We start from the raw sequence: 27,762 nt of genomic DNA, 5'->3' as shown, positions 1-27,762 counted from the left end.
GAATGTTCCTCCTCTTCTTGATCTCATTTTGCCGTTTCTGCAAACGGTCCACAGGCCTGTTGTGTTTCAGCTCCTACTCCTGTTAAATGCTGTCAATTTCCACCGCAGCCTCAATGATTCAACGGGAAAAAAGGCTTTTCTGGCTTGACTGGGTACCTGGAGGGCAGCGGAGGGGACAGCCTGGGCTGGACGTGGACATAGATGGCAGGCTGCTCGGGTCAGAGGTCCGGTCTTCTCCGTGGAGGGAGGCGCCTGCTGGCCGCCTCGTTGACGCAATAAAAGAAACAAAACAACTAAAATACCCCCCCCGATCACCGAGATGCACTTTCGCACGGCACCAGTATTATCCCAGCACGTCGGTGTTTGGCCGAATATGGTTGGTAATTTACTCTAGAACTTTCTTTACAAATTACAGACATGGTGCATTCGCACAGGATTGAGATCACAGACGTCCTCCGCAATCATTTCAAATCACTATTGGTCCCTCGGTGATACTAATCCCATGTGAATAGGGCTTTGGAAACCATGATTTCACATTGTGACTGGGATGTTTCTTTGCGTAGAGCGCACATTACAGTAGTTGTTGTTTTGATGTCTGGTCTCTGAACCAGTGTTGGCGTTTGAAGCGGTAATAAGTCATCCGGTGTCTCTTTCCTCAGCTTGCTCTCACCTTTTCCACATCCCAACCAGCACTTCACAGCTGTACCTCCCAGGGGATTTAAACAGGCCTTTGGGAGTTTACGCCTCATGACAGTATCAACCTCCAGGCACTAACTAGTCCCCGCTGCAATCCCATGATCATTATCATGATGATCATCATCATCATCATCGCAGCCTGCTTGTTAATAGCTGCAGTCCAGCGAGGATGTGGTTCTCGCTCATCACAGCTCCTCTCCTTTTTCTTTTTTTCTTTCTCCATTCACTGTGGGGTTTTCTTTTTTTTTTTGGGCTCTGCCAGATCAGCACGCACAGGAGCAGATACGCCTGATTGCACAAGCTTTTTCAAACAGAGCTTGTTGCCATGGTGACCCCCCCCCCTCCCCATCATATGGCAGATAATGCAGCTTCGCTCAGCTATCCAGTGTATGGCAGGCAAGTGTGAACCTTCCTCACCGAATCCAAACAGTGCCCGCGCTCATTGCGCGACACAAACAGCGCGTCTAATGGAAACACACTGGGATCTGCTGAGAGCGGCGCTCTGACAGTGATGAGGCGCCACCGCTGAGATCTACAGCTGCTGCTGCTCCAGCTCTCCATGGGATTCACTTTCACACCACTCAAGAAAAAGTGACACACACACACACACACACACACACACACACACACACACACACACACACACACACACACACACACACACACACACACACACACACACACACACACACACACACACACACACACAGGTTTAGTTTTATTGTTTGTGTGTTTTATTCAGAGTAATGCCTTCCCTCGGCGACATTTTAGCTCTGTTGGCTGTCTTGTGGATGGGTTAGTTAAGGTGCTAGAACACCGAGATCTCCCTCCACTTATGTACAGTATCCTGTATCGCAGCAGTCCCTCCGGCTGCCTCAGACCTCTGGGTAAACTCACAGGTGTGATTGTACTGTAGTTGGTATTCTGGGAATGCGCTGCAATTCCACACTCCGTTCATACAGACAGATATATCTGTTTTTATCCGGCTCACCTCCATTTCCTTCCACCATCACCTGATCGGCATTTACATTCTCCTTGAGGCCCCGCGGTGTCTCCAGGTTATCGAGTTCACTTCCAGTCTCACATCCATTACAGCAAGCAAATGTCAAAATCGGCAAATGCCTCCTAACACTCAGACATGTCTGTACACTCCCTCTGCAGGATACTTGTGTCATTACCATAAAAAGAACAGTGACAGCATGAAGGACTTACAAAGTCACGACTGCAAGTTGAAAGACTTTGGTGACGTAAAGGCTCCCGTTTTATTTGGATTTAGGCAACACATCCTTTCATTATTGCTATTGTTCTATATTCCAGACCAAAAAAACCCAGGACATGTTGTCTTGGTTTCACCAGGTAAACTGCTAATCTATGCAACAGCAGTTTTTATGATACAGCAATTCTGCAGCCCATGCCATTATGTGTTCGTTTGGCTTTGGGTCCAGTTTGAAGGGGAATACAAATGCCTCTATCTACAGTTGTTTGATGCACAGATAGGCTTTATAATGGTTTCAACTACCGTCTACCTGAACCAGGGTTTGAATCCCTCTCAAACATCTGTCTGTCCGTCTTATTCTTTTCTCTGTTTCTAACCCATACCTGCAACCTAACTGCAGAACGTCTCCACCTCTGAGCATCGAAAAGTTCCACCTTGGGAGCCATTTTGAAGAAGTTGCCATTCTAGTGTCTCCGAGCACTGTTGTTGTGTAAACAGACACACTCAAAACACAACAAAAGTCTTTCAATTTTCACTTGAAAATGTTGTTGTGTAAACAGGGCCTTAAGCCTGTATGTGCGGTATGGTACGTTATGGTACTGTACGTTATGGTACGATACGTTATGGTACGATACGTTATGGTACGGTACGTTATGGTATGGTACATTATGGTACTGTACGTTATGGTATGGTACATTATGGTATGGCACATTATGGTACTGTACGTTATGGTATGGTACGTTATGGTACGATACGTTATGGTACGGTACGTTATGGTACGATACGTTATGGTACAGTACGTTATGGTACGATACGTTATGGTACGATACGTTATGGTACGGTACGTTATGGTACGGTACGTTATGTTACGGTACGTTATGGTACGATACGTTATGGTATGATACGTTATGGTATGGTACATTATAGTACTGTACGTTATGTGACGGTACGGCACCACCGCAGAGAGTACAGTTAAAATGTAGGCGGGGTTGTGAACGGCCGGGTAATGACGCAGGTGTGTAACTTCGTCACGCGACAGTAAACGTGGCGTGACCAACACGAAACACATTCGTTGCGTTGCAGCTCCGGCGTCCAAGTGAAGCTGTGAGCCTGGTTCTCTGTGAAAACGTTCTAATTGTGAACAGCAACGTCCAGCTCCTGCTGAATCTCCTCCGCTCTTCCTCGTCAGCAGACCAGGGTGCTATGTAGCGCCGACATTTTGATAAACCCAGTTAACCCAACAACCGGTGAGCACTAAGCGGAGAATGTAAACAACGGCGAGAGGGTTTGTACGGCCGATAAGCCGATTTGAATATTGCTGCTTGTCGAGACTGACGATCGTCACTGACCAATCAGCAGACAGCTGCGCTGTAGCTCCTCCTTATCGGACCCGTTCCTTAGTGCTCGGTACCTCAACGGACGGGTGACGAAAAAAAATGTAATGGTTGGGTACAGTACTGTCGGTACCATCCACAACTTTTGTCTGTGGAAATGCACACAAACCCATACCGGGCAGTAGGAGTAAAGCACATTATTACCTCTGGAAATTTTGGAAGTGGCTTCATCCTCTGTTGCGGTTCTAGTCTCACTAAAAATGTAAGTGAATGTTCTCGTCAAGATTCAGGAAACAAAAATTTGTGCTTTGCTTTAAAAATCCAGAAACTCAAACTACAATCCGAGGTTTTTGCTAAAAAAAACTTTGTATGGAAGTTAGGTTGGATCAGATTGCATGAAGATCCTGGGCTTGTTCTAACAATCCTTCCTCTTCCAAAGGTGAACGTTGTCGCTCAGTTCCTGCTACACATTGCAGCACACGTACCGCCGGCTTGTTTCCACACTGTGCTCAATCCACCTATGTCCTACGTTTCTCGCATGATGATCGTCACCAATAGTAATATATTACTCTTTCAGAGCTGCAACAGCTCCTGCTTTAAATTCAGCCAGGGACTTGAGGTGCATGTCATTTTCTAATTCCATTCCCGCAGACTAACTCTCCCGACTGTGCCGTCTAATAATGGCAAGTGGCCTACCCCCCCACCCCATCCCCCCCCATGCAAAAAAATAAAGGCCTCCTGGCGTTTAACAGCAGAGACAAAAATAGGCGCACACTGTCAACTCCTGTAACAGTATGCAAAGCCTCCGTTTTAATGGAGCCAGGAGATGGTGCACATATCCTGCAATACGTATCTGTATGCAGTGATTGGCTGTGGGGCTTGTGTTTTAACGCACGGAGCGATGCCGCTCCTCTGCAGCACGCGAAGGGTTACTCCGAGTCACCGCAGTCTAAAAATAGACTGTTGCTCTGCCTGCCTCTGCACCGGCCTCCATGGATCTACGCCCTGAAGCTCCGGCACGTGAGCTAAAAATAACCCTCCCTGTGAAAACACACACACACACACACACACACACACACACACACACACACACACACACACACACACACACACACACACACACACACACACACACACACACACACACGCAGCTTTCTCCCCCATGACATAACACAATCACTGGCTGTTGGGTGTGTGTGTGTGTGTGTGTGTGTGTGGGGAGGGGGGGGGTATACTTACTCTGAAAACACGTGGGTCGACTTGTAGCCGCTCTGCGACACATTTCGACGGGCACACGACGAGAGGAACGGCATGCACACGCCGTGACGATCACCTAGAAACACGCCTAATGTCATAAATACAACTGGAGAAGCAAACTGCAAGCAATTACCCAGGGTTTTTTTTTTTTTTTTTTTTTTTAAAGCGTTAGCATCGCCGCCGCCATCATCAGGATTGATTGTCTGGTATTTGTCAGGAATCGTAATTCTTGCCTCGGCTTCAGCTCCGAGGCGTCTGGACTGGAGGAGTCTGCGTTTGCAGACCCGCGTGTTGTGAAGGAGAACTCAGATGAAAGCGACTCTGTATGTTTTAATGTGGCGCTCGTGTACTTTTGGTCCGAGGCAGCGTGGCATTTAATTAGTAGAGGGGTCATGTGGTCGTGGCCGTCTCGTCCTCCAGCTGGCGTTATCGCTGCCATTAAAACGGAGGTAATAACCACCGTGATGTCAGAAGTCACGCCAGTGGATGAGATGGTATTTAATGACACAGATTTGCTTCTCCCGTAAATCTTCTCCAAGGGAATGAATGACAGAAGAAAGTTTTTGACATCCGTCACCTGTAGGTCTCTTCCTGCCCGCCGTCTGATTGTATCGCGCTCTTCGAGTGATTCTCTGCTATTTTTCAGGAGATTCTTTCTGCAGTCGCGAAATTGCCTTCTTTGTTTGCTGTTCAAATAGGAAGGTTCCCGAAGCGAGTGGCAATATTTAACAGTTCTCCTCAGTTGATTTAGTGGTAGTCCAAAGGTGTCCAAACACACACACAAAAAAAAAAATCTCTTTAAAACAGAATCATCCTCACTTCTATCAGTGTCTCCGTTTTGCCCGGTGTCCAGGCTTTGTGCATTCAAATCAGGTGAACCAGGCACTGTGCAAATGATTCCAGGAGCTGATTGCATAATGGCATAAAGTAATTTGGGAGATATTTCATTTCTAGAACATTGTTTTGTGGGACAGAAGGTAGAATAAATCCTCTAAACATCAGCTGCTTTGAATTCCTTCACGTCTTCTTATATTATAGAAGTTTGTTTGGTAGGATTGCACCTAAAGACATGTGGGTGATCGCTTTTTGAAAAGCAGTTGACTGAAGTTAGTCAAGTCCTATTTATTCATGTGGTGCCAAAGAGTCATTTCAAAACCCAACGATTCCACTTCAGCAAACATGAGCGACAGTGGAAAGTAAATATTCCCTTTTAACCGGAAGAAACCTGCAGAACCAAAGTCGGAGGGGGAGACTTCCTGCTGTTCTGGACGGAGGTTAGTGGATAGAAGGAGAGAAAAGTAGAGGACAGACAGATGCATTGTGGGAGGATTCATTTCCTGGTTGAGGTTTTGGGGGGGGGGTTCAGACAGGATTCATGGTGGATTTTCATCTTATTTATATTAGTGGCTGTAGTCCAATAAACTATCCATTGTTATCCTAAAACTGCCTGTTTTTTGTCTTCATCATTCTAACTTGGGTGATTTATTGCTGTCCTACTGTCCCCGACATGACTTAACATACGTGTTTTTAAAAGAGTTATACAAATAAAATGTTTTATTATTGTTGTTATTATTTGCGATGTTGTTTTGATTCGCAAATCACTTCAAAAGGCGGGAAAAAATAGAGCTTTGTGGTTTTATACTAGTAATCAATGTCCCAAAACTCCAATTACAGAAGAGATGCAGCAGCGCGTCACTCATCGTGACCTTCTTACCATACGAAGCCATCCAGGCCACATTTACACGATGAAAACAAAAAAACTTGTGTGAATGTTTACCTAAAACGCACCAAGACTATGGTGGTCGAAGCCACTGAAAATGCAACCATTTGAAAACATGTCTTCGACATGGAACTTTTTGTTTCTGCCGTTTCCGTGTAAACTGGCATTTTTTCCAACACGTTGCAGTGTGAACCTGAAGGTTTTCTCCAACGGAAACGCAAAAAACGATGCGTTTTCACTTGAAACGTTGTTGTGTAAATGACGCCATGGACATTAAATGTGAGAGCAAACACGTGAGTCAGTGTGAGCGTCAAGTTAAATTGCCGTGCTTTCAATTAAAGACTGAGGGTTTCTTTTTCTTAGATGGCAGCATTTAACATGTCGTATTCCACTAGTACTTCATCTCACTCCATTTTAAACTCTCAATTCAATACTACTTTTGTTCTACTTTGCCCTAATGATGCGTCTCACCAGATATTCTTGCCTCAAAAAATGTCAGGGCAGTTTTTTTTTTTCTCTAAAGTTCACGGAAGCGCTTTCTAAAATAAAAGAGACCAATATTATTGTTGCGATTTAATTCAGCCTTCATCCACCTTTTTACCTCCAAGCCATTTGTCTTAATGGTCTTTTCAAGTTTGCTGCCAACATTCTGCATTAATTGCTTGTAATTTGACGCCATTCTCATCGCCCGTTTTGGCCTGCCTCTGTGCCTGAAGCAGGAGATCCAATTAAAGAGCGAGATCACTTTTGTTTCTTTCTTCCCGAAGCCAGTTGAGTTATGAGCCGAGCAGAGCATAAGCCCGTATAGAAAGCAGGTGCCGGACAGGATTAGATGTGAAGGCGTACGGATCAACTCGGATCTCTGAAGGTTGACATTTATTTACCCCGACCCACCTGGTAAAGACGTTGCTGATTCCCTTCTGCACAAAAAAGAAAACTATCTTTGTCCACAAACTTTCTGATACCTGTCAGTCTCGTGAAGCTCTTGTGTCTGGCTGGCCTCTGTTCCGGCCCTCGGGAGCCGACGATGGAAGAAACTGAAATCTTTTCCTGACCTTCGCCAAGAGTTTTAGGAACTGAACACTGGATTTAAAACCGTCCGTTGCTGCTCGCAGCCCAAATAGCATGGAGACGTTAAAATGATATCTGCAGTGCCGTGATGGTATTGTTTTTTTTAAATCTTTTGTGTCCAAGCTGTAATTCAAATAAAACCCCGCCAGGTTGGGATTTGTTTAAACATCCATTCCTTTGCAATCGCAGAACTCCCCGTGCTATGCGTTTTAAGCGACGCAGATTTCTGCAATACACCTCTGCTCTCCCTTTGCTGCCACCGGGACTCAAGCTCACTGTGAGTCATCAAAATTCTGACGACAAAAAAAAAAAAAAGGAAATAAAAGAAACAGACATGATTTTCTGCCTTAACCAAAGCGCCAGTTGGCCAGCTCAAAGGCTTGCCAACTGACACATGCTGACAAAGCAACAAGGCATGTCTGTTTGCATGGACACAAATAGCGCCGCTTTTATCCGCAGCTCCAGTTTTGGTCTGTGCTTCCCTTCGACGAAGTTTTGGAGCAAATGTATCCTGTGCACACAGAATCACAGGTTGTTATTAAAATACTTTGCAACGGGTTAGATGAGCTCCAAGGTACGGGCTGATCCTTGAAAGACTCCTTGAAAGAAAAAAAAAGAACACAGTGGGAGATGTGGGGATCGTCACGGTGGCGGCAAACCTTTTTATAGAAATTTTAATTATTGTGGCCTTTCCCGCACATAGAAACACGCCACTGTGGACTTCCGTGTTCGTACAATACATTTAAAAAAAAAAGAAAGTTAAGAAGCTGTTTTCTCGTATTGTGGTTTCCCATTGTTACATCTATTTTAACTCAATCATCTCATCTTATTGATCCTCATGTTGCTCCGTTTTAAATAAACGTAACTGACAAGTAACTGGCATACTGGAGCCACAAAGGAAAAATACAAGGTGACATTGTATTTTAAAAAAAGAAAATAAAAGCTGAGTCACCTTGAAAATCTAGAGATTCGCTGTGAACCTATTTTAGAGCCAAACAAATATCTCGAAGTTATATTATTGTGTCAAACACAAATAGAAGTGTACAACATATTACATCCAATGTAAGAGTACGATAGAAAAACTCCATTAGAGGTAGTCGTCCGAGCATGCTGTCATGCTGAACGACCACAAGGGGCACTGTAACACATAAGATGACCACTTCAGTATTTAGACGTGCGTATTTAGACGTGCAGAACATAAATATACTATCACTAATTGACTGTTTAGATTCACACATTGAAGTTATTTACGGGCTTTGGTGTGAATGACACGTCAACATACTTGAAAGGTTCGGTTTTAGCCAAAAGTAATGCCGTATCTTTATGAAATTCATGAGAAGAGCTCTGAAGGAGAGATCTACTTTTTATTGTCATCTTACTCTCACATCCAGAAGTTCATTTTGTGTAACTCAAACAATACCATAACCTTTATGAATCAGTGCACCTAACACATGTGATAGAAATAGCATAAACATTATAGATAAATAAATAAAACTCTGGTTTTACATGATAACTGTACACCGTTTGTTAATTCCTGTGCTGGACGATATCATTTGAACATGATCGTGTTAAGCGTTGTTAAAATGATCTGATGGTTTCCAAAGCAATTACAAGAACTTCAGTAGATATAAATGTCTTTGTGCTTTGAGATGTATTCATTTGAATAACAGTGCTCTTTCTCTTGCCTCAATTTGCACCAGCTGTGACGGGCCTGTTTCTTTGTCCATTACTTTTATGTCTGCAGTTTTCCACCAGCAGTAGTTCAGAAGCAGAGCAGTTTAATAATAAAATCATTAAGGTATATTGACCTGTTTTTATTTCTTTTGCAAGATTAGCGTCAAATCTACTGCACAGATTTTGTCGAAACGTTTACTGCAGATAGATACCAGGTCCTGCAAGATTTCATAAAAATGTGGAGGTGATCCGGATAGTGGGTCAGGCGTTCATTTTATAGGCTTTTAAGGATTCATTTGTGCTTCTGACCCCTTAGTGTCCACAGGGAATGAAATAATTGGGTGTGCGATTCAATTCAAATTCATTAGATGGTTAATTACAAAGATTTTCTCAATTAATTACGATTAATCACACTTTTCTCTCATAGCTGAGGCCCAGTTTACACCACGTTTCAAGTGAAAACGCATCACTTCAGAAAAGTGTTTTTGTTTACACGGCAATGTTTTCAAAATGATCTCTTGTTTCCACAGAAACGCTTAAAACGATGTCGCTAGTATGTTGGTATTGTTATTGTCCATCTACTCGTGTACGTGTCACTTGAAAACAAATCACTTCTGTCATTTTGAAATATAATTCCGTGTAGTTCAGTCTGTCTTTTTCCAATATGAATACTGCGTCTGTTGATGTCACTATAAAAATAAACTTGTGATAAATTGAGCCTTTTGATGATTGCAGCTGATGAAACTCTGCCGTTAATGCCGCTTTCGCTTCATATTATTCAAATTCACTTCTCATATCGGTGTTCTAATTTTTTCTCACACAGTTTTTAAAAACAAACATGTAACCCAGATTAAAAGTGCAGAAAGAACCTGCAGACTAATGAATAATTCTCACAGCATTAATGCTGTTAACCACAGACTTCATGGGACCAGTTCTCCCAGCTAAAAAAAAAAAAAAAAGCTTTCCTTTCCCAGCCCCTTCCTATTTGAAGTGTAAATTTCAACATGACCGTCTGGCTGCAGGTAATCACCTGTCCAAAGAAAGGCTGGTCCTTGGTCTCGCCATGCGGGAAGGTTGCATCTTCCCGCATGGGGGACCATTTGCATTGTTGCAACGCGGTATTTTTAGCCCCGGCGCGTAACGTGCGCTTTTGAAGTTGACAGAATGAAACGCAGCGGCCATTTGAAGACGGGACTTCAGTCAGTGACACACGCCTAGTGCCACTAATCTTCAAAGGCAGATGTATTTAAGTGTGGCTCAGCAGGAGCAGGAGCCCCCCCCAACCTTTTTTTTCTTCTTCTTCGTCTTTGTTTTGAAGTCTTAATTGTTATTTAATTTGTGTCTGGCTTTGTTGGAAAGGCTGTGAAATGATAATTGCATTGCCTTTCCTCCTCTACTTCACTTTGATGTCTGTGCGGCTCTGGTCTCATCCAGACATTCTTTTCCTTCCCAATCACTTTAATTTCATTTATGATTTGAGGTATTGTGCGTTCGACAGGTGAGGTGGCAGATATATTGACGGCGTTGCTCAACATCGTACGTCTTACGTAAGGTGGCTCTCAGGTCGGCTTTCAATCGCTAGTCGTTTTCAGTTGAACTGATTTCCTGAATCTTATCGGTTGTGAAGAGCAAAACTGAGCAAAACTTCTTTCAGGTCCCGTTTATGTAACTTTTTCAAATGAAAACTGAAAACTTTCCATGCGTTGTGGGTGACAATGGTGCTCGGAGACACTGAAAATGCAACCTTTTGAACAGATGGACCTGTTTGAAAATGTTCCGACAGTAGATGGACGATCACAGCAATGTTTGCCTCCAGAGTGTCATGACTCGCAGTCTTCATTCTCCTGAGACTCGGTAGTTTTATTTTGACAGTCACGGTAATACCAATCCAACTTCGCCGTCTGTCCACTGGAATGTCCTTGTTCTCTGGTTTCATTACAAAAACAACAGCTCCCACTAGTGGCCCAACATGATAACTACATAGTTTTCAGCTCCATTTCCATGTAAACAGACATTGTTTTGAAAACGTTGCTGTTTAAACGCAAAACTCATCTGGGGTGAAATCGCGGAAACGACGCGTGGTCTAAACAGCGCCTCGGTGTGTTCACTTATGACTCCTCGGGAAAGCGCTGCAACCTTTGAACCTGGACTCACTGAGCGTTGCCTAGAAAGCGCCGCAAAATCGAGCCACAGCCTTGGAGTGCCGTCGGATCATTTGCATCGGTCAGCATGGTTCCACTCCAAGCCTGAGGCTTAAAAACAGTGTGAAGCGCAGCTTTGAAAAGAGCCCCTGTTTGCCAGCCGGCCTCCCGCTGAGACGGATGTCCAGGTAATTTGCAGTTAACTTCCTCCTCAAAGTCACATTTTGTCAGTCCTGAGTGGGGAGCGGCGGCACCGAGGGCAGAGGAAATGGACTGCAAGTTAGTTTCTTGAGCTGGTTTTTCTGTGTGAAGAAAACCCTGGAGGTGGCTGTTCTGTGAGAAGAGGTATTTTCTTGGTAGTATTTCAGTTGGCAAACGTCGATTTTTGGGGCTGATTTTGACCCCCCCCCCCCCCCCCCCAAAAAAAAAATATTCAGTTTTTCCGAAGCAGACAGTGGAACTGGACTGAACTCTTAGCTACAGGTTTTGAAGACGCAACACCAGACGACATCAAGTCAGCTCAGACTTTTGCTCGTCTTTTATTACAATTTTGCAAGCCAGTGTGAAATAACGTGAAAATATTAGAGAACCTTTTTTTTTTTTTTTGCATTGATTTCTCTCAGCAGATTAGAGCATCTCACTGCTACAAGACATCAGTGTTCTGATGGGAAGTAATAATGTTCTGAGTGACGCTACAATCGTCATGACTCTCGCTCCACTGTATTGATGGAAAAAGTGCAAGCCCACCCAGTGAAACACTGAAGTTGTATTGAATTTGTGCCCTTAAAAAGAATCCAGCTTTTCTCCAGAGACTGAGGAAGACTCTTTGAACCTAGTGGATCCTTGAACTTGGTTTTATTCTCAACTGGAAGTTTTCCACAGACATTTTTCTTTCACCATCTTCTCAGAGATATAAAAGTTGCATTAGGGGTTGGGGTTTTATGATTCGTAGTGTCCCAACTTTACAGTTTTTTCAACTTGATGGGAGTTTTTGGCGCAGTTTTGCTCACAGGTCAATTATTAAGTTGTGCAAATTGCAAAGTGGCAGATAATCTCCAACCACACAGAATTATATCATCAGCATAATAAGTGAGCCTGTTAATCTAATTTACACTGTATCGATTTTTTAAATATATACATTTGTTTTACAATGAATGAAATAAACTAAGCTAAACTAAACTCCATACACAAATGATGTGCTAGTTTATCTAAAGTAGTACTTTAGTGATATCTTTTAAATTGTTTAAAAGGCATTTATTCTACTCAGTTTTGAGCTTCACACTTTCTTCAATTCCTTCGGAAATGCCTCTTTCTCCATTTGCTAAAAGATCAGATAGCCTGTTAAACCAAACAATTTCTTTTGTGCAAGTTCTTGGGTGTGTTAACTATGTGGATTATTTCTATAACATGTCATTTGCACAGGTATTTTCTCATCGGCTGTAGGTAAGAAAATAGGAAAAACATTTCCTCTGGGGAAGTTATTTTTAGTCATTTCTCTAATAGAAGTGCTGAGAGTGTTGAAAATGAACAGTTAATTAGTTTTGTGCTCGTCCATCTGAGTACAAAAAGAATCTTAAAAGTTTGCGTTCAACTACTGAAGTTTTGGATCGGACTTTAAGTGGGAGGTTGCCGTCAAGACAATAATTGCAGGTCCAAGGAATAAATAAAAAAGCCAACGTATTTAAACTTCCTCCTAAGACTGACTCATACAATAACCTTTGGATATGTCAATAAACATTGGGTCCTTGTTGCTCATGGTCTTTCATCATTGTTTATGTCAATGAAAACAATTCACCACATTCTCAGTACCATCTGGCACACTGTTTAAATGACATTGATTTTGTCTCCACGATGTTCTGTGAAAATAGTAATTAATGCAGGATGTGGACAAGATTCAGTTGGAATTGTTGCAGTTTTATTGGATTTGCCCCATTTCTACTACAGTGGTTTAAGTGAAAACGCATCATTTTTGCATTTGGCGTTTACAATGCAGAATTTTGAAATCAATGTCCATTTACATGGAGACGGCAACAACGCTGAAAGCGAAGTGGCTATCGTGCCAGGCCTTGAGTTGGTGCAAGTTGGTTGTTTTAGTAAATAAACCAGACCCACACAGAGAACAATAATCATTAACAATGAAGATTAAAGGGGCATTTGTATCGACATGTGATCAGGTTGGATTGTTGTTACGGCGACTCAACTATAAAACTACCAAGACGCAGGAGAATATTTACTGGGAGTCATGGCACTCAAACATTGTTGTTATTGTCTGACTACTTGCTGTTGTGCAGAGGAACTATTTACTACGACCATGGTGTGCATGTGCTGTTGCAGCCTTTTCAAAAAGTTGCGTTTTCACAGTCGGAGCATTTTCAGAAAATGTCATTGTGGCTCCAAGTCATGCAAACAGACAAAATGCAAAGTTTTCACTAAAAACCCTGCTTTTGGTTTCCCAATGTGACTCGTCTGTGTCTATACATGCTGGAAGAGTCGTTAAGGTGGCTCGTTCCTCCATCATCTCAGCAAAGTCCCTCCAACTGTGAGAACATTCCTTCTTCACGGGAGTCCACTCGGCTGACGCAACTGCTGCGTGATGAAGCTGATCCCGGTTCAACATCTCTCTGTCCTGACCTCTTCACCTTCTCTTCAATGAATGAAAAGATTCGGGTGTTTTTTGTTTGTTGTTGTTTTGTTTAGTTTAGTTTAGTTTTTTTTTTTTTTTTTAGAATATTCCGCCATCAGTGTTTGCTTCTAGAAAAATGAGATGGTCCTGATGAAAATCATTGCGCCGGCCGAAGTCTCTCTCTGCAGATATCAGCCCAAATAATTGTGTGTCTGCCGCAGTGTAATCAGCTGTGAACTCGGCGGAGGCCTGTGCAGTCAGATGGAGAATAGAGCCCATTGATAGTTTCTTCTTTGAACCGAAAGCCTGAATGCTGTGGGGGTAATTAGAGTGGCCTTGCGGGTCATTCTAATGAGTGCAGGTGTGTTCCAGCTCACTTTGTTACCCACGATGTCCCAGTTTGGATCCTAGACGTAATCCTGGATGTGACTCTGGGCAGTGAACACCAGCGCCTTTGATAATATAGAAGTCTGAAACACCCACAGTCGATACAGAGGAATATAGACTTCAGAATGTTTGTTGTGAAATATGAATAATTTAGTGCTCCCCAAACCCAACAAAGAAGCTTTTATTGGCCGCCGTCAAGCAGAAAGTGCGTTGCGAGTTCTTTTCCATCGAATACCACGAGCTCATAAAGTCCCATTACATTTTCTCCTCATATTCATGTACAATATTTTTGCGATTAAATATTCAGGCCTTTTCTGAACAGGGGATGAAATGAGTTTTACTCGACATTAGTGCTACTCTAATAGGTTTTATGGATTTTATGAAATTATTTAAGTGTTTTATGGTGCGTTGGTTAGTATCGCAAAGTTCTTTTCTGCATTATCATTTTGCCCAATTCCATTCAGTGTAAGTGTGTAATTAGACTGCACAATTCTGAAGTAGTATAAGGTCAAGCAAGGCAAACAAACTCTGATCATTCAACATATTTTGCTGTTTCATGTAAAACTAAATCCAAAGCAGCTTCTCTTAATAAAAGTCTATGGTATAACCAAATTTACCCTAATCTGAAGCCGATCTATGAGGCGAACCATTTTCTCTCATAATTTGTTAAATGTTCTAGTCAATAAAGTGTTGAAAAATCAAATCAACAGCAAATCTAAGGAAAAGCCTCTGGTTCTAATGAATTGGACCTTTTTTTTACATGGTACCATTTGCTCCTAAATTTTTTTATGAATGATCATTTAATTTATTCCAAGCATAATATGGATATACTCACCATGAGGCTGATATTAAGTTACAAGTAGTTGCTGGCAGATATTGGCAGGATTAGGAGGGTTGAAATAAACAGGCCAGGCCCCCAAAAAATGTTTTTCAAATTCATTAAATAAAGGTCTGTGTTTTTGGGGGGGACAACATTTAAACCAAACAAAGACAATACCTAGCATAACCCAAGAGGCCTATTGTGGAATTAAATAATACCAACATGCAGTTTTGAGTGTGTATGAAAAGGGAAAGGAAAAGTCTGCAGTGCTTTTGAAAGTGATGATGAGGATTCTATATATTTATAGCTGCCACCATGAACAGCTGGAAATAAAAACACTTTTCAGAGATCTCGGATCCTCTAGATATTGCACATATCAAGATAACAAGCACAGGACTTTGCTTTTAAGACAAATTATATAATTTTGTAATTGATTGCAACTTTTATTATTGGATTTCAATGAATGAAACTCAACCTAAAATTAATCTACAATCCCCGTTTATATTTCTACATTGATGAACAACAAGTCTACATTGGTTTTGGATTCCTAGTGTGAAGAAAGCCCGGCGTCATCTTGGAAATGTTATCTGAGGTCCAGTTGTCACAACAACGTGTTCAAAGCTTTATCAGCGCTCGGAGCAAATGAAAATGCAACTTTTTGAAAACAGTCCCCAAGGTGGGGCTTTTCAAAAATACTCCGTCTCTGTGGAAACGTGGGAAATTATTGTTGTTGTTATTATTATTATTATTATTATTGTTATTGTTATCGTTGTCGTTGTTGTTGTTTTAGAAGAGGGGTAAGATCGGCAAAAAAAGATACCACCACATCCCTAAAATAAAGTACCAAAGTAATTTTTTTTTGACAAAAAATGATTTTATGCCTAAATCATCTACTCATTATGCTGTCCGCCTCTGGTAAAATCACCTAAATCACCATGTAATTCCATCCATGTTGTATAATGGCCCATGTTAAGAGTATGATTGGGCCATATTGGGTTTTTTGTGTTTTATGAAAAACCTTAAAAAAGTGCGTCGGTCCTTATTTGTGTATTTGTATTTGAGTGTCGAAAAGTTTCGACGTCTACTTGATGAAGGTGAAACCACTACTCAAAGCAGCATCGTGTTCATCTGTTCGCGCTCCAAGCTTTATTTTGTGTGTGTGGTTTTAAGGTACGTCCTTTATCAACAATGAAAATACCCAACAACTGAAGGCAAATGCTGGCTGTTCGTGTTTTGAACTCTATCAGTCTTTCTATGAGTCCAAAGAAGCCAATCAACCCTTCATTGTCCCTCGTTCTAAAGTTTGAACTGACAGTTATGCAAGTGTCACTCTCAGAGTCAGGAAACTGTTAGCATTTCCTCTTGGCCAGTCCAGAATTATGTAAGCCGTCTAAGTGCTTCTCTCATCTCCCGTAACAGGATGGCCATCCAGGTCGACAAGTTTGACTTTGAGAGTCTCCCGCAGCCGGACCAGGAAACCATTCGCTTCAGTAACCCCAAACAGCTGGAGGAGGAGCGACAGCACGCCCAAGGCTGCCAGATCAACAGCAAGCTGGGCATCTGTTGGAGCATCATATCCTTTCAGTGCTAACCTAACAGTGATTGTGAAGTGTGGCATGCCGTTAACCAATTACAGGTAATCATCTTCCCTACGTTAACGTAGTCAAAGCTACTTTGTCATCGTTCCTGTTGACTGAATGTTAGTTGATATGACTGAGCTCAGTGATGGAGCACATCTGGATGCGTCATCTGGAGGCCTCCCGGCCAGGAGGGATCTTGTTTGTCAGCGTTGACAGATGGAAAAGCGTCTGGTGAAGCACTCGTTACCGTGACACAGCTTACCGTGATGACTTGGCGTGTTTTCGTCTGGGTGTGTAATCGGTGAGGCACACTCACATGATGCAGCGTTCATGCAGAAGTTCACAGTTTGTAGACAAACTTTGTAGTCCAGGCAAGGTCAGAATGGCAAAGCACCTGGAGACGACTATTTTTGTTATTCCTGTTCTACGTTGTTGTGAGAGACACCGCCTACACAAATGAAACCTATTTAGGCGTAGGTTCTAACAACAGAGGCACAGATGCTCTGTAAAGTTGTCAACAGAGGCCCTTTGCTTGCTTGTTTTCTATTTTTGTGCCCCACTTGTTACCTTAGCCTTTAGCTACAACGCTTCTCTCCTATGGAACCAGCTCTGTTTAGGTTGTGGAGGCTGACACTTACCTGCCCACCAGCCTGCCAAGGATTTATTGCTGTTGTGTCTCTGTGTTGTTCTTCTCTCTCCCTGCTCTCATTTACTAACTGAGGCACCTGGACGCCCATCTCACAGGCTGTTTCTGTCCAAGGTTTTCTTTCTGTGAAAAGGGAGTTCCCTTTCAGTCGATTCACTCGGTACAACACATATTGTATGGGATATCATGCCCCCGTGTGGCCTGCTGAAGACACCTCTATTCATGCCTTTACAGCAGATGATCTGTGGTGACGTAAGTGAGGCTCCGCCTGCAGATATAATGCAGCGCCATCACAGTCATAACAGCTCCTCGAAACAAACTTGCTCGCTTCCGCTAGTTAGCTTGTTCTCGTTTCACCTACTGCGCCCCGAATTAGTTTAACGGTTCTTGTTGGTGTTAGCCACCACTACTTCTGTAGCTCAGTGACTGCCCGCAGAGCGCTAATTCAGACCACGGTAGGCATCGTGTCTCCTCATGAGCACCAACAAAGTGAGGAAGAAGCCTTTCGTGCGCCCCTGTCCTCAGGGACAAGGACCAGCACGAGGCTTGTCCCGTCATGCGAAGCATGTGAGTTTTGTCTCCAGCTTTGGCGGTCGACGCTCGAGCGGCGAAGTTCCTCGAAAAGATGCTGGAAAGGAACGGAACGACCCTCTCCTCTCCGAGGCTATGGACTCAGTTTCGTCTCACTCTGACGATGAGGGGCTCCAGGTCGAAGTCCCCGCTAATAGCTGGGCGGCCCAAATGGAGTGCATGGAGGGACTAGCCAAGTTCGGGCCCGAGTCTCCCGGGGGGGTCAACCAGTCATGCGGTCTGGCGGCCCTCCAGGAGGACGAGGATGTGCTGGACATGGGTCTAGACATGCACAGGCTGTCGGAAAAGGAGAGTTTGTCCCCAGGCCAAGCAGCCACGGTTGGCCTTGACGATCTCGCTGGCGGCGGAGAGGCTGGAAGTGGAGTGGCCCACTGCTCCACCTACACAGAAGCCATCAAGGTAATGTGTTTTTTTCTACCCCCCACAGCCTGCACACTGAGCTCCGTGACCATGCTGCAGAAGCTGTGTTACCCCTTGACAGCCAACTGTCACCGCTCCTAGACGAGGTGAAAGTCGCTTCGGACAACATTCTCCATGGGGCCCGCGAAATGGTGTTCTTTCTCGGCAGAGGAATTCCCTCCGCTGTGGTGATACAGAGACAGCTGTGGCTGACTGTAACGGTCCAGGACAGATACAGCGCGTCCTATTTGGACGAGCCTGCCACTATGGAGGGGCTGTTTGGCCAGTCACTGTACGCCATCCAGGCCAGGTTTGAGACGAGGAAGAAGCAGGCCGAGGCTCTGTGTAGCTTCATCCCCAGTCACGACCCCAAACCCAAATTCATCTCCGGGTCCTGCAAACCCGCACAAGCCCCTCCGAAGAAAGCAATGCCACCGGCAAGCCAAGATCCTCAGCCGGTGAGACAGCAGCTTCCAGCACAACCTCCATGCCACTCCGCCTGGAGTAAGGGCCCGCCTCCCGGCCTCCAGAGACACCCGACGCCAAAGAGGAAGAAGCACCAGCCTTCCTAACCGAAGGACTGGGGCAAGAGGGACTCCAGCAGGGAGACGCTGCAGCCCTCCATGTTCTAACGCCCAAGAGACGCCTTCATGTTTATGTTCAGGGTTTGAGCCCCAAAGGGCGCTGCCCAACCCCAACATTGTCTCCCAAACACTTTACTCCCACACATGTTCGGTGTTGTGGACCAACGAAATTTGTTTTTTGTGCAAAACATGTTACAAATAAAAGATATTTGGTTTTTTCTGATAAAAGAAAAAACTCAGGCGATGCTGTGCCCTGCCAGCACGGTAGAGGGCAACAGCTCCCCGACAGAGCCCTTATTCACCCTTCAAGCTTCACGGTTCCTCGCCGACACGCCAGAGGGCAACGGCTCCTCTCTAACACTCCAGGTCTGCCATCAGGTGGCGCAGTTCCCTGTTGGCACATGAGGGGGCCACAGCCCTCCACCTACAGTGTTACAAGTCAGCAGACTGACAGCACAGGTCTCTCAGTGGTGCGCGTGCACGCCCTCCCCGTGGGTGGAAAGTACCATTTCTTTGGGGTACTGTCTACAACTCTGTGTCAGACCCCCCCGGTACATATCAGTGGTACAGACCACAGTGTCGCAGGCTGCAGCACCTGTAATGAGAGAGGGAAATACAAGGTCTGCTACTAAAAGGAGGGATCTGACTGGTCCCCGCTTCGGAGCAAAACAAAGGTTGGTACAGCCAATGCTTTGTTATTCTGAAAGTAGGTCATTCACGCCCAACCGGAACTGTGAAGACTGCATGCCTACCCGTTGAAAGGTCCAACTTATTAGCAAAGGACCTGCCCCCTGCAGTGGTGGCAACGATTCAGAGTGCACGGACCTCTCCCACTGGAGGCCTATATGCATATAAATGGCGAGCTTTAGAACAGTGGTGCCAGAACCGCAATGTTCTCCCATTTAAATGCTCCATTGTGGATGTTTTGACATTTCTTCTGCTGCTGGATAAGTGTCTCTCCTTTTCCACAATAAAGGCTTATTTGGCAGCCATATCTGCCTGCCATGTGGATTTCTAGGGTACATCACCAGGCACCCATCCCCTCGTTTCTTAGAAGGGGTCTGCCAGCTGAGACCAGTGATTAGACCCAGCGTCCTGTTGTGGGATCTGACATTGGCGCTGGAGGTCTTGTGTGGACCCCAATTCGAACCTCTTGAGTCGGTTGATATGAAATTTCTTTCATACAAAACCACTTTGCACCTGGCTCTATGCTGTGCTCAGCGAGTAGGTGATCTGCATGCTTTGTCAGTTAATCCCTCTTGTACCCAGTTCTGTAGTGATGGCTCCAAGGTTACCTTACTCCCGAATGTGGCGTATTTACCAAAGGTCATCCCTGAGGCCTACAGTTCGATGGCCATTTGCCCCCCTCCTTTTGAGTTTGAGGAACAGAGGAGGTTACATTTATTGTGTCCAGTACGGGCTCTGCGCAAGTATATTGACCACGCCCAAAGCACGCGGGTATGTGACCAATTATTTGTCTGCTTTGCGAATCCTTGTCCCTGTCCAAGCAGCGACGCTCTCAATGGATTGTTGAAGCTATATCCTTAGTTTATGGCAGCAGAGGCTGCCCTTTGCCCCATGGTGTGAGGGCATATTCTATTCGGGGCGTGGCAACATCATGGGCCCATTTTAAAGGGGTCTCGATGAGTGAGGTTTGTGCTGCGGCGAACTGTTCATCCCCACACACGTTTGTGCGGTTTTATGGGCTGAACGTGACGACTCCCTCGGTGGCTCAGTCTGTCCTCTCTGTGGGGTCTACAATGCACTAGAGGGTGCAGGTTAGACTCTGGTTGCGTAACTGCTCTGCGGGGCGTGATTATTTGCCCCATGCAATATGTGTTGTACCGAGTGAATTGACTGAAAGGGAATGAAATGTTATGGATATAACTTCTGTTCCCTGAAGGAGAGGAACGAGATACAACTCTTAGTTGCACCGCAATTCAGCTGGGCTCGGTGAAAAGCAGTTACTGAGCTGAGTTATGACTGTGATGGCGCTGGATTATATGTGCAGGCGGAGCCTCACATATGTCATCACAGATCATCTGCCGTAAAGGCGTCAATAGAGGTGTCTTCAGCAGGCCACACGGGGGCGTGATATCCCATTAAATATGTGTTGTACCTCGTTCCTCTCCTTCAGGGAACAGGAGTTATATCCATAACATTTCGTTTTCCTCCCTGCTGTCACAAAGTGTAGCTCATTGAGTAATTACTGTGTCTTAACCTAACTCCGTAAAGTACCCTGAGATTACTTGATTGCTGATTATCAGGTAGGAGCTTAATGTAAACGATGTAATCTTATAAACACGTGCAAATCCTTCAGTCACAATGATCCAGTGAGACTTCAGTCTGTGCCAGAACTTCTTGATCACCGTTGTTCAATAAGTTGTACTTGTTGGCTCATGATAGCAACATGTTATATCTCAACCATCTTCCAATGGTGGCGAGTAGAGAGACAAGCCAAGAACTGTTGAGCTGTTGGTTGACCAAGTGTCATATAAAGGATCTACAGCCAATGCTGTGATACCATATTGCCAAAAAGGAACCGAATAAAACCCTGTCAGCGTTTGCTATATTAGAAAGGACCAAGCATGTTCGAAAGAGGCAGCTATATTTGTTTTCTTGATTACTTTTACCCAAAAGTCCGCATTCTAATCAATCAAACTACTCAAACTATCAAATTAAACATCTGGAGTGGAGATGCTTGCAGGAAAATCTTGAATTTTTAAGACTTCTCATTCGGGAATCTGAGTTGTAGACAGAAATAGATAAGCTTGCAACTTTGGTGGTATTTCTCTTACAAATCCTGTAATGTGTGAAATTGATTAATTTTCCTCAGCTCCCAGGGATCTGTCAAGGTAGACCAGCAGCTGTATGTGCATGAAAAAATACGAATTTAAAGGTTGTAAACAACAAACTACTTCAGTGTAGTGCTCTGCATGTTATTGGACAAAGATCGATAATCAACTGTTCCCACAGCAAATTCCAAATGGTATAAACCAACCTTTGAAAAGCCCAACTTTAAGCACCTTTAACCTAAGTCCCTGGATTCTTTCTTCTCATTTGGAGCAAAGTGGCCATCTAGTTCAGTTATCTTGGATGGAGTCAGTTGCATTAGTGAGGCATTGCTACTTTAGATCAGGGGGAATGCGCACACATTTCTCTGGGGCCGAAATACAGAAAATATCCAAGGGATAGCACCATTGAATATTCTTGATTTATATATTATTATTATTATTGGAAATATTCTGCAGCTACTTGCTACATTGCATAATTTTTTAATTTCTGCCATTTTTGGTCACCACAGTAACATTTTCTTGGATGAGCCTCTTTTTGATGGGAAGCTATTTTGTTCAAGCGCCACGTAATGTTTAGACTCCAAAGCACAATACAGTTAAGTGCGTGTTTCATGAGTATGTTCCATTTTATGCATAAAATGTGCATAAAACTTAGCTTCAGGGCCTAAGTTTAGACATCTTTGATTGATACAATCTACCAATGAAAGCTTGGAGTCTTCCCCACCTGGTAGTTTAGCTTTTGTCAACTGATGAACGATACTTGGAAGTTCTTGTTGGAATTGTATTCAAATACAAAGCATAACAGCAATAACCTTGGTGGACGCATAACTGAACTATCCCTAAATTATTGGACAAAATATGTCCAGATCTATGAGATTTGATAAATTTTGTGGCTTTTAGTTTGAGTAAATCCACTTTCTCTGAACAATAGTTCCTTCCTGTGATTGTAAAACTCATTAAAGCAATTCACCGCTGTTCACCTGGCTCTTAAAGGAAACTGACATTCTGATGAAAACACACCAATGAATAACTGAAATACTTCAGGAGATGGGAATGTGCTTTGTCAAACAAGTTTTCTTTTTTAATTTGTTCAGAAGAAATCATATTTCGAGGAAATAATTTGAGGGTAGAAATCATTATTTAATGAAAACACAACATTTTTCCATTCTCACTTGAAATTGTTGTGTAAACGGGGCCTTAGATGAATAAAACATAAGCATTAATATCTCTATTATGTTCTGAACTCCTTTCCAACTCACAGAGTACTCACAGAGAACATTACCGACCATAGTTCTACGAGTATAGTACTCATAGTGTTTTGTATGTTTTTACAATGATGTAATTCTGTTTTTTAATAACACAAGAAACCATGGATTTCAAAGAACAAATATTTTCTGCCTGGTTTAATCCGCTAACGTCACTCCACCACGTTATTATGGCGTGCGCACTGTGGAACCCGCAGAGGGATTTTCATTCCATTCCGTCAGTGTGGTAACCAATTTCAGTGGTGTGTTTCTTGACGGGATCACCTCCACATTAACACAGACATCCCTCATCTGTTGGAGGTAGGCGACTGCCAGCCCAAACATCTGTGCTTCCGCCGACAGCGCTTAACGCGCTCAGTTCCACTCTGCCACCGCCGTAATGGCGGCGGGCCTCGAGAGCGTAAACAGTCCCCGGGATTCATCCTCGGCGTCTTCAGTCGGCCCATCACTCATCATTTGGCTGTTACCGATGGACATATTTAGAGATTTAAGAGCTGCCTGTCACACTGTTCGCGAGCATGGTAAGCAATTAATGAGGGAGCCAATCCTCCAGCTCCTTCCCATGAAGGCGTAAACACTCCCATCATTATGTGCTTTGTTTTATCTACCAGCAGTTTGGCAGCGTGTAGGCAGGACTCAAGCAAGGAGATGAAACGCAGCAGCTCTCTCTTTGCGCGCACCACCTGAAACAGCCTGTTTGAGCACTTTTATCTTTTTTTTTTTTTTTTTTTTTTTTTACAATGTCCTCAATGTTATCTGTGCTTCTTGCATGTTTACATATGTGAATTATAATACGAAATCCCGTGGGCACTCATCAGACAGTGAGCGACCTACTGAGCCGATGGGGACAAATCAAAAGAGGAAATGCCTTTAGGAAGTTCGCAGCTTTAAATATACAGTAAATGTAATTGAAAAGGAGGCACAACAAGGTCTCTCAAGTGGAAAATGAAATCGCTCGCAGCTGGATGCCTCTTTGCTCAAGCCCAACTCGCTAACTCAATGTCACGTTATGTCATCAAGGAGAGTCCCGATGCCATCGCTTCCCGTGCAGAGGGACGTTTCCTCAGTGTGCGAAGTGACTCATCTGTCAACGATCATTTCAGGAATAGATTTGAACTCTCCTCCAGGCTGGGGTTTTTATTCCATGAAAAAAAAGGACTTTATTATAAAACAACAGAAAAATTAGGAGATTTGATTACACTGTACGCCTCACTGGGCAGACACTGACTTGGCCTCGAGCGAAGTAACAGTCTTTTTAATTTGCAATGTATGAGCTCACTACAGTACCACTCCTGTGATGTTGAGTAGTGATTCACTCGTTGGTTTCTCCAGATTCACTCCAGGCTCAAAAACAAGGGTATGAAAAGGGAAACGCTCGATGGGCCCAACGAAACGCACCCACCCCGTGACTGGATTCCTATTTAAATAGCTGTGTCTATGGGAGATAACATATTTCAGCCTGCCACAAGCAACCCGCCTGATTTTCACACTGAGACTGACTCAAGTGGACAGTAGTGCACTTTCAGACTTTAAATTTTGTCACCTCAAAGGCACTGCGCTCAGCTGTACTCCTTAGGCAGCACTATTTGTATCATTTCTCAATCTAACCTTGGGTCGAGAAGCTCTTCTTACTTAATCTCTCTCTCTCTCTCTCTCTCTCTCTCTCTCTCTCTCTCTCTCTCTCTCTCTCTCTCTCTCGCTCCCCCTCCCTCTTTCTCTTTCTTCACTTTCTACTAAAATGCTGCCGTTAAAAAGTGGAGGAGTCTCTTTGGTCCCGTTACCACGACAACGTTTAAAGTGAAAATGCATTGTTTTTGCGTATTTGTTTTCGAGAAGTTTCACGTTTAAACGGCAACATTTTAAAATAGACGCTGAAAACGACAAAGTCGGGTGTTTTGCTGCACAGCTGCTCAAATATAAAGCTAAAGGAGTTTGCATTGATAGCTCATCCACACAAGAAGATAAAAATTCCTCGAAATGATTCAAATATGTCAGAAGAAAAACGTTCAATTGCCACTGAATGTAGTTGAAAATGTACCATTCTACAAATCTAAATTCCTTGCAGCCCACTTTAGTCTTCACTGATCTCTAGACTATGAGAGATCAGTCATAAAGTAAAAAAAAACAAAACATGCACAGCAAGGAAGGCAGACACAGTTATTTCTGCTCCAGCTATCTGTAGAAGAGCTGTGAACATTGAGGCCCCATTAACACGGCAACTCTTTGAAAACGATCTCCGTTCCCACTGAAGCGGAAAACGCTGTCGTGCAAACGGAGCCTCAGTGTAACACTGGAGACTCTTGATATTTTCTCCACAATGAACTTGGCAATAAATTAACCAATAACATTTCAGCATAAGTTCTGACTCAAATCGTCCATCATAAGCGCAGAGTGTGCCGTCATGACCTCAAATGGAGTTTAGAAATATCACTTATTTTAGTAAAGTATTTTAATGAGAGAGGTTAGTTATTTAACGATAAGGCCAAAAAATTAACATATCCGTGGTTCTTTAATTTAAAATGATATGGCTGAATGATAAGTGATAGCTCTCTCAGATTTTTGGATTATTTCACATTTTTTAAAAGTTTCTCTAGATACGAAAAACATTTTGCAGTAAAACCGGCATTGGGGGATGTCAGACAAAGGCCTACACCGTCAAAAAAGAATATTTTAACTACATTAAAGTTTGTCCTTCAATATTTTGGTGAAGAATTGGTTTTCTGAAAAGTGGAGGGGTTTAGCACAGATCTAATATGACAACTTGTCAGAAGCACTTCAAACCAGCTCTGAAACATGACGGTGGAAATGTCGTAGTTTGGTCTTGTTCCACTGCCTCAGGGCAGCGATATTGGGAAGCCCTGTGTGAAAGTTAAAACTCATCCAGAGGTAGACCCTCAACAGGGTGATGGTCAGAATCATTGAGGAATTTAAGAAACGGTCCAGCAACAAGAGCCAATCACGGTGAGTCTGACGCTCCTGCTGTAAACCGTCTTGTCCCTTTTCTGCTTTTCCTCGAAATCATAGGCATCAGCACATCATGTGATGTCAGTTCTATTTGTAAGCAGATTTAACTGAGCGTGCTGAGGATGATAAGGCTCCTCATCTTGATAAGACATCCAGCTGGTACTGTCTGCCACCCAACAATCCCGCTGATTCCTGAAATTAGAGGCTCCTGGTGGCCGAGCGATCGGAGCCACGCCGCCGCCGCCGTTGCATCCGTGTTTGCAGGAATAAGAAGCAGGTGTGTGTGTTGTTGCATGAGACTGGCCCTCAGAGTTTGGAAGCAATCCAGCCGGCGCCGTTCAACAGCGTGTTTATATCACTCTCTCACTCTCTCCGTCCCTCTTACATGCATACTGTACTCTCCCTCAAAGGTTAATAGACACAGGTTTGGTGCTCCGGGCGTTGCTCGCCTCACCCATTATTCCAAATGTCAGCTGTGTAAATGATCTGCGGTGTCCTTATCATCACATATTATCTGGGTAATTGCTCCCTGACAACCATATTTGTTTTGATGCACTATTCAGGCATTGATGGCCTTCCCGGCGATCACTTTAATGCCGTCATTACACAGACATGCTCTCGGTGTATCTTTGACATCTAAATGAGTGCATAGCACAGAAATTACACGACGGGGCCCGGCTGCAGCCGCCTTTAATGTTGCTGCTAACAATAGCATCCAATGTCTTCTTGATGGATTTGGCCGGGTTTCCTCATGAGAGGTCGTGTGGTGCGCACTTCACCGGTGGTGCATTTACTATCTTGATGCCCTGGTATTTTTGTTGTTGTTTAGATTCTCAAACAAACACGTGAATAATGTTTAAGGAGTGCACTTGTTTTTGTTCAATGAAATATTTTTTAAGGCAAAGTGACAGGTGGTAGATCATAGGTGCTCTTTTAAGCTTCTCTCTGGGGCTCCACCAAGAACAGGCTGTTTCATTTTGCCTTCGGGACGCACTGACGTTTGCGGTACTTTGTTCATATTTTCTAAATCCTTTCACGGTGACAAGTAAAGAAAAAAAAACAAAAAACATTTTCCTCAGCTTTGTGGGTCTTGATAGAAACAAGAAAGATGGTCCTGTATTTCATCATTTGGATGACCTTTAGATGAAAGTTAAAGAAGCAGAAACAAACTGTGTGGCAGCAAACAGCTACGGGCTCAGCACCCCCCCCCCCCCCCCCCCCCCCCTTAGTTACAGTTGCTAACTCGGACAAGCCGTCGCAGCTGACTGCACGTTTACGACGGCAGCTGTCGGCGTTGAAACCACACCGCAACAGGCACTACGCAACCTTTGGAACATCAGTTGATTTAGCGGACGAGCCTTTGGCAAGGCCCGGCATTATGCATTGGAGGACTATGCGCAAAAATTTAAACTAAACGTGGATGAGAAAAGGCTGAAGTTTAGAGGCTTCAGTGTTCATCAGGTAAGCAAAATGGATATAATAAGCTCCATTGCTTATCCTTTCAGGATATCTCTCCTGCCCCCTATGTTGCATCTATCCCCGGCACATCGTTTGACTATTTTTGCGTCTCAAATGTCTTAAATAGCCAATAAAACAACAGAAGTGTTGCCAGCTCTCATGCGTCTCTATAAAGTTTTTATGCAGAGAGTTTCCAAGTCTTCGTCTACAGGAAGTTGAATGCTGTTTGGTCGTTTGCGTTCGGGGGCGGGGCTTAGCCAAAGGTCACTTGGAATCTGTGATGGTTACACAGCACACAGACCTGCTTCGAATAGAAAATATTCTGATCTACACATCCACATATTTAACAGTACTACCGTTGCATACAGAACCTAAATGCAGCCCCAGGTGGAAAAATAAGCAGCTCTTTCTATCAGTAAACCGAACGTATCGCGGCTCAAATGTGTTTCCCTGCAGCTGATGCGCCGTAATTAGCTTTAGATTTAAATATACCTTTCTGCCACTGGAGATCTAAAGACTAAAAAACAAAAAGAACAGTTAC

General features: G+C 43.7%; 1 protein-coding gene across 1 annotated transcript in view; it reads left to right on the top strand.

Annotated features, from left to right (window-relative positions):
• The window catches only part of trappc9 (trafficking protein particle complex subunit 9), a 272,998-nt gene that overhangs the window by 166,042 nt on the left and 79,194 nt on the right, over positions 1 to 27,762 (top strand). Inside the window, exon 20 of the mRNA XM_080485031.1 lies at positions 16,359 to 16,512. Coding sequence (XP_080341157.1) covers positions 16,359 to 16,512 — 154 coding nt within the window. The remainder of the gene's footprint in view (positions 1 to 16,358; positions 16,513 to 27,762) is intronic.

This window comes from Lipophrys pholis (assembly GCF_963383615.2).
Source record: "Lipophrys pholis genome assembly, chromosome: 17".
In the NCBI taxonomy this organism is placed as follows: Eukaryota; Metazoa; Chordata; class Actinopteri; order Blenniiformes; family Blenniidae; genus Lipophrys; species Lipophrys pholis.
This window is presented reverse-complemented; position numbering and strand designations above follow the sequence as displayed.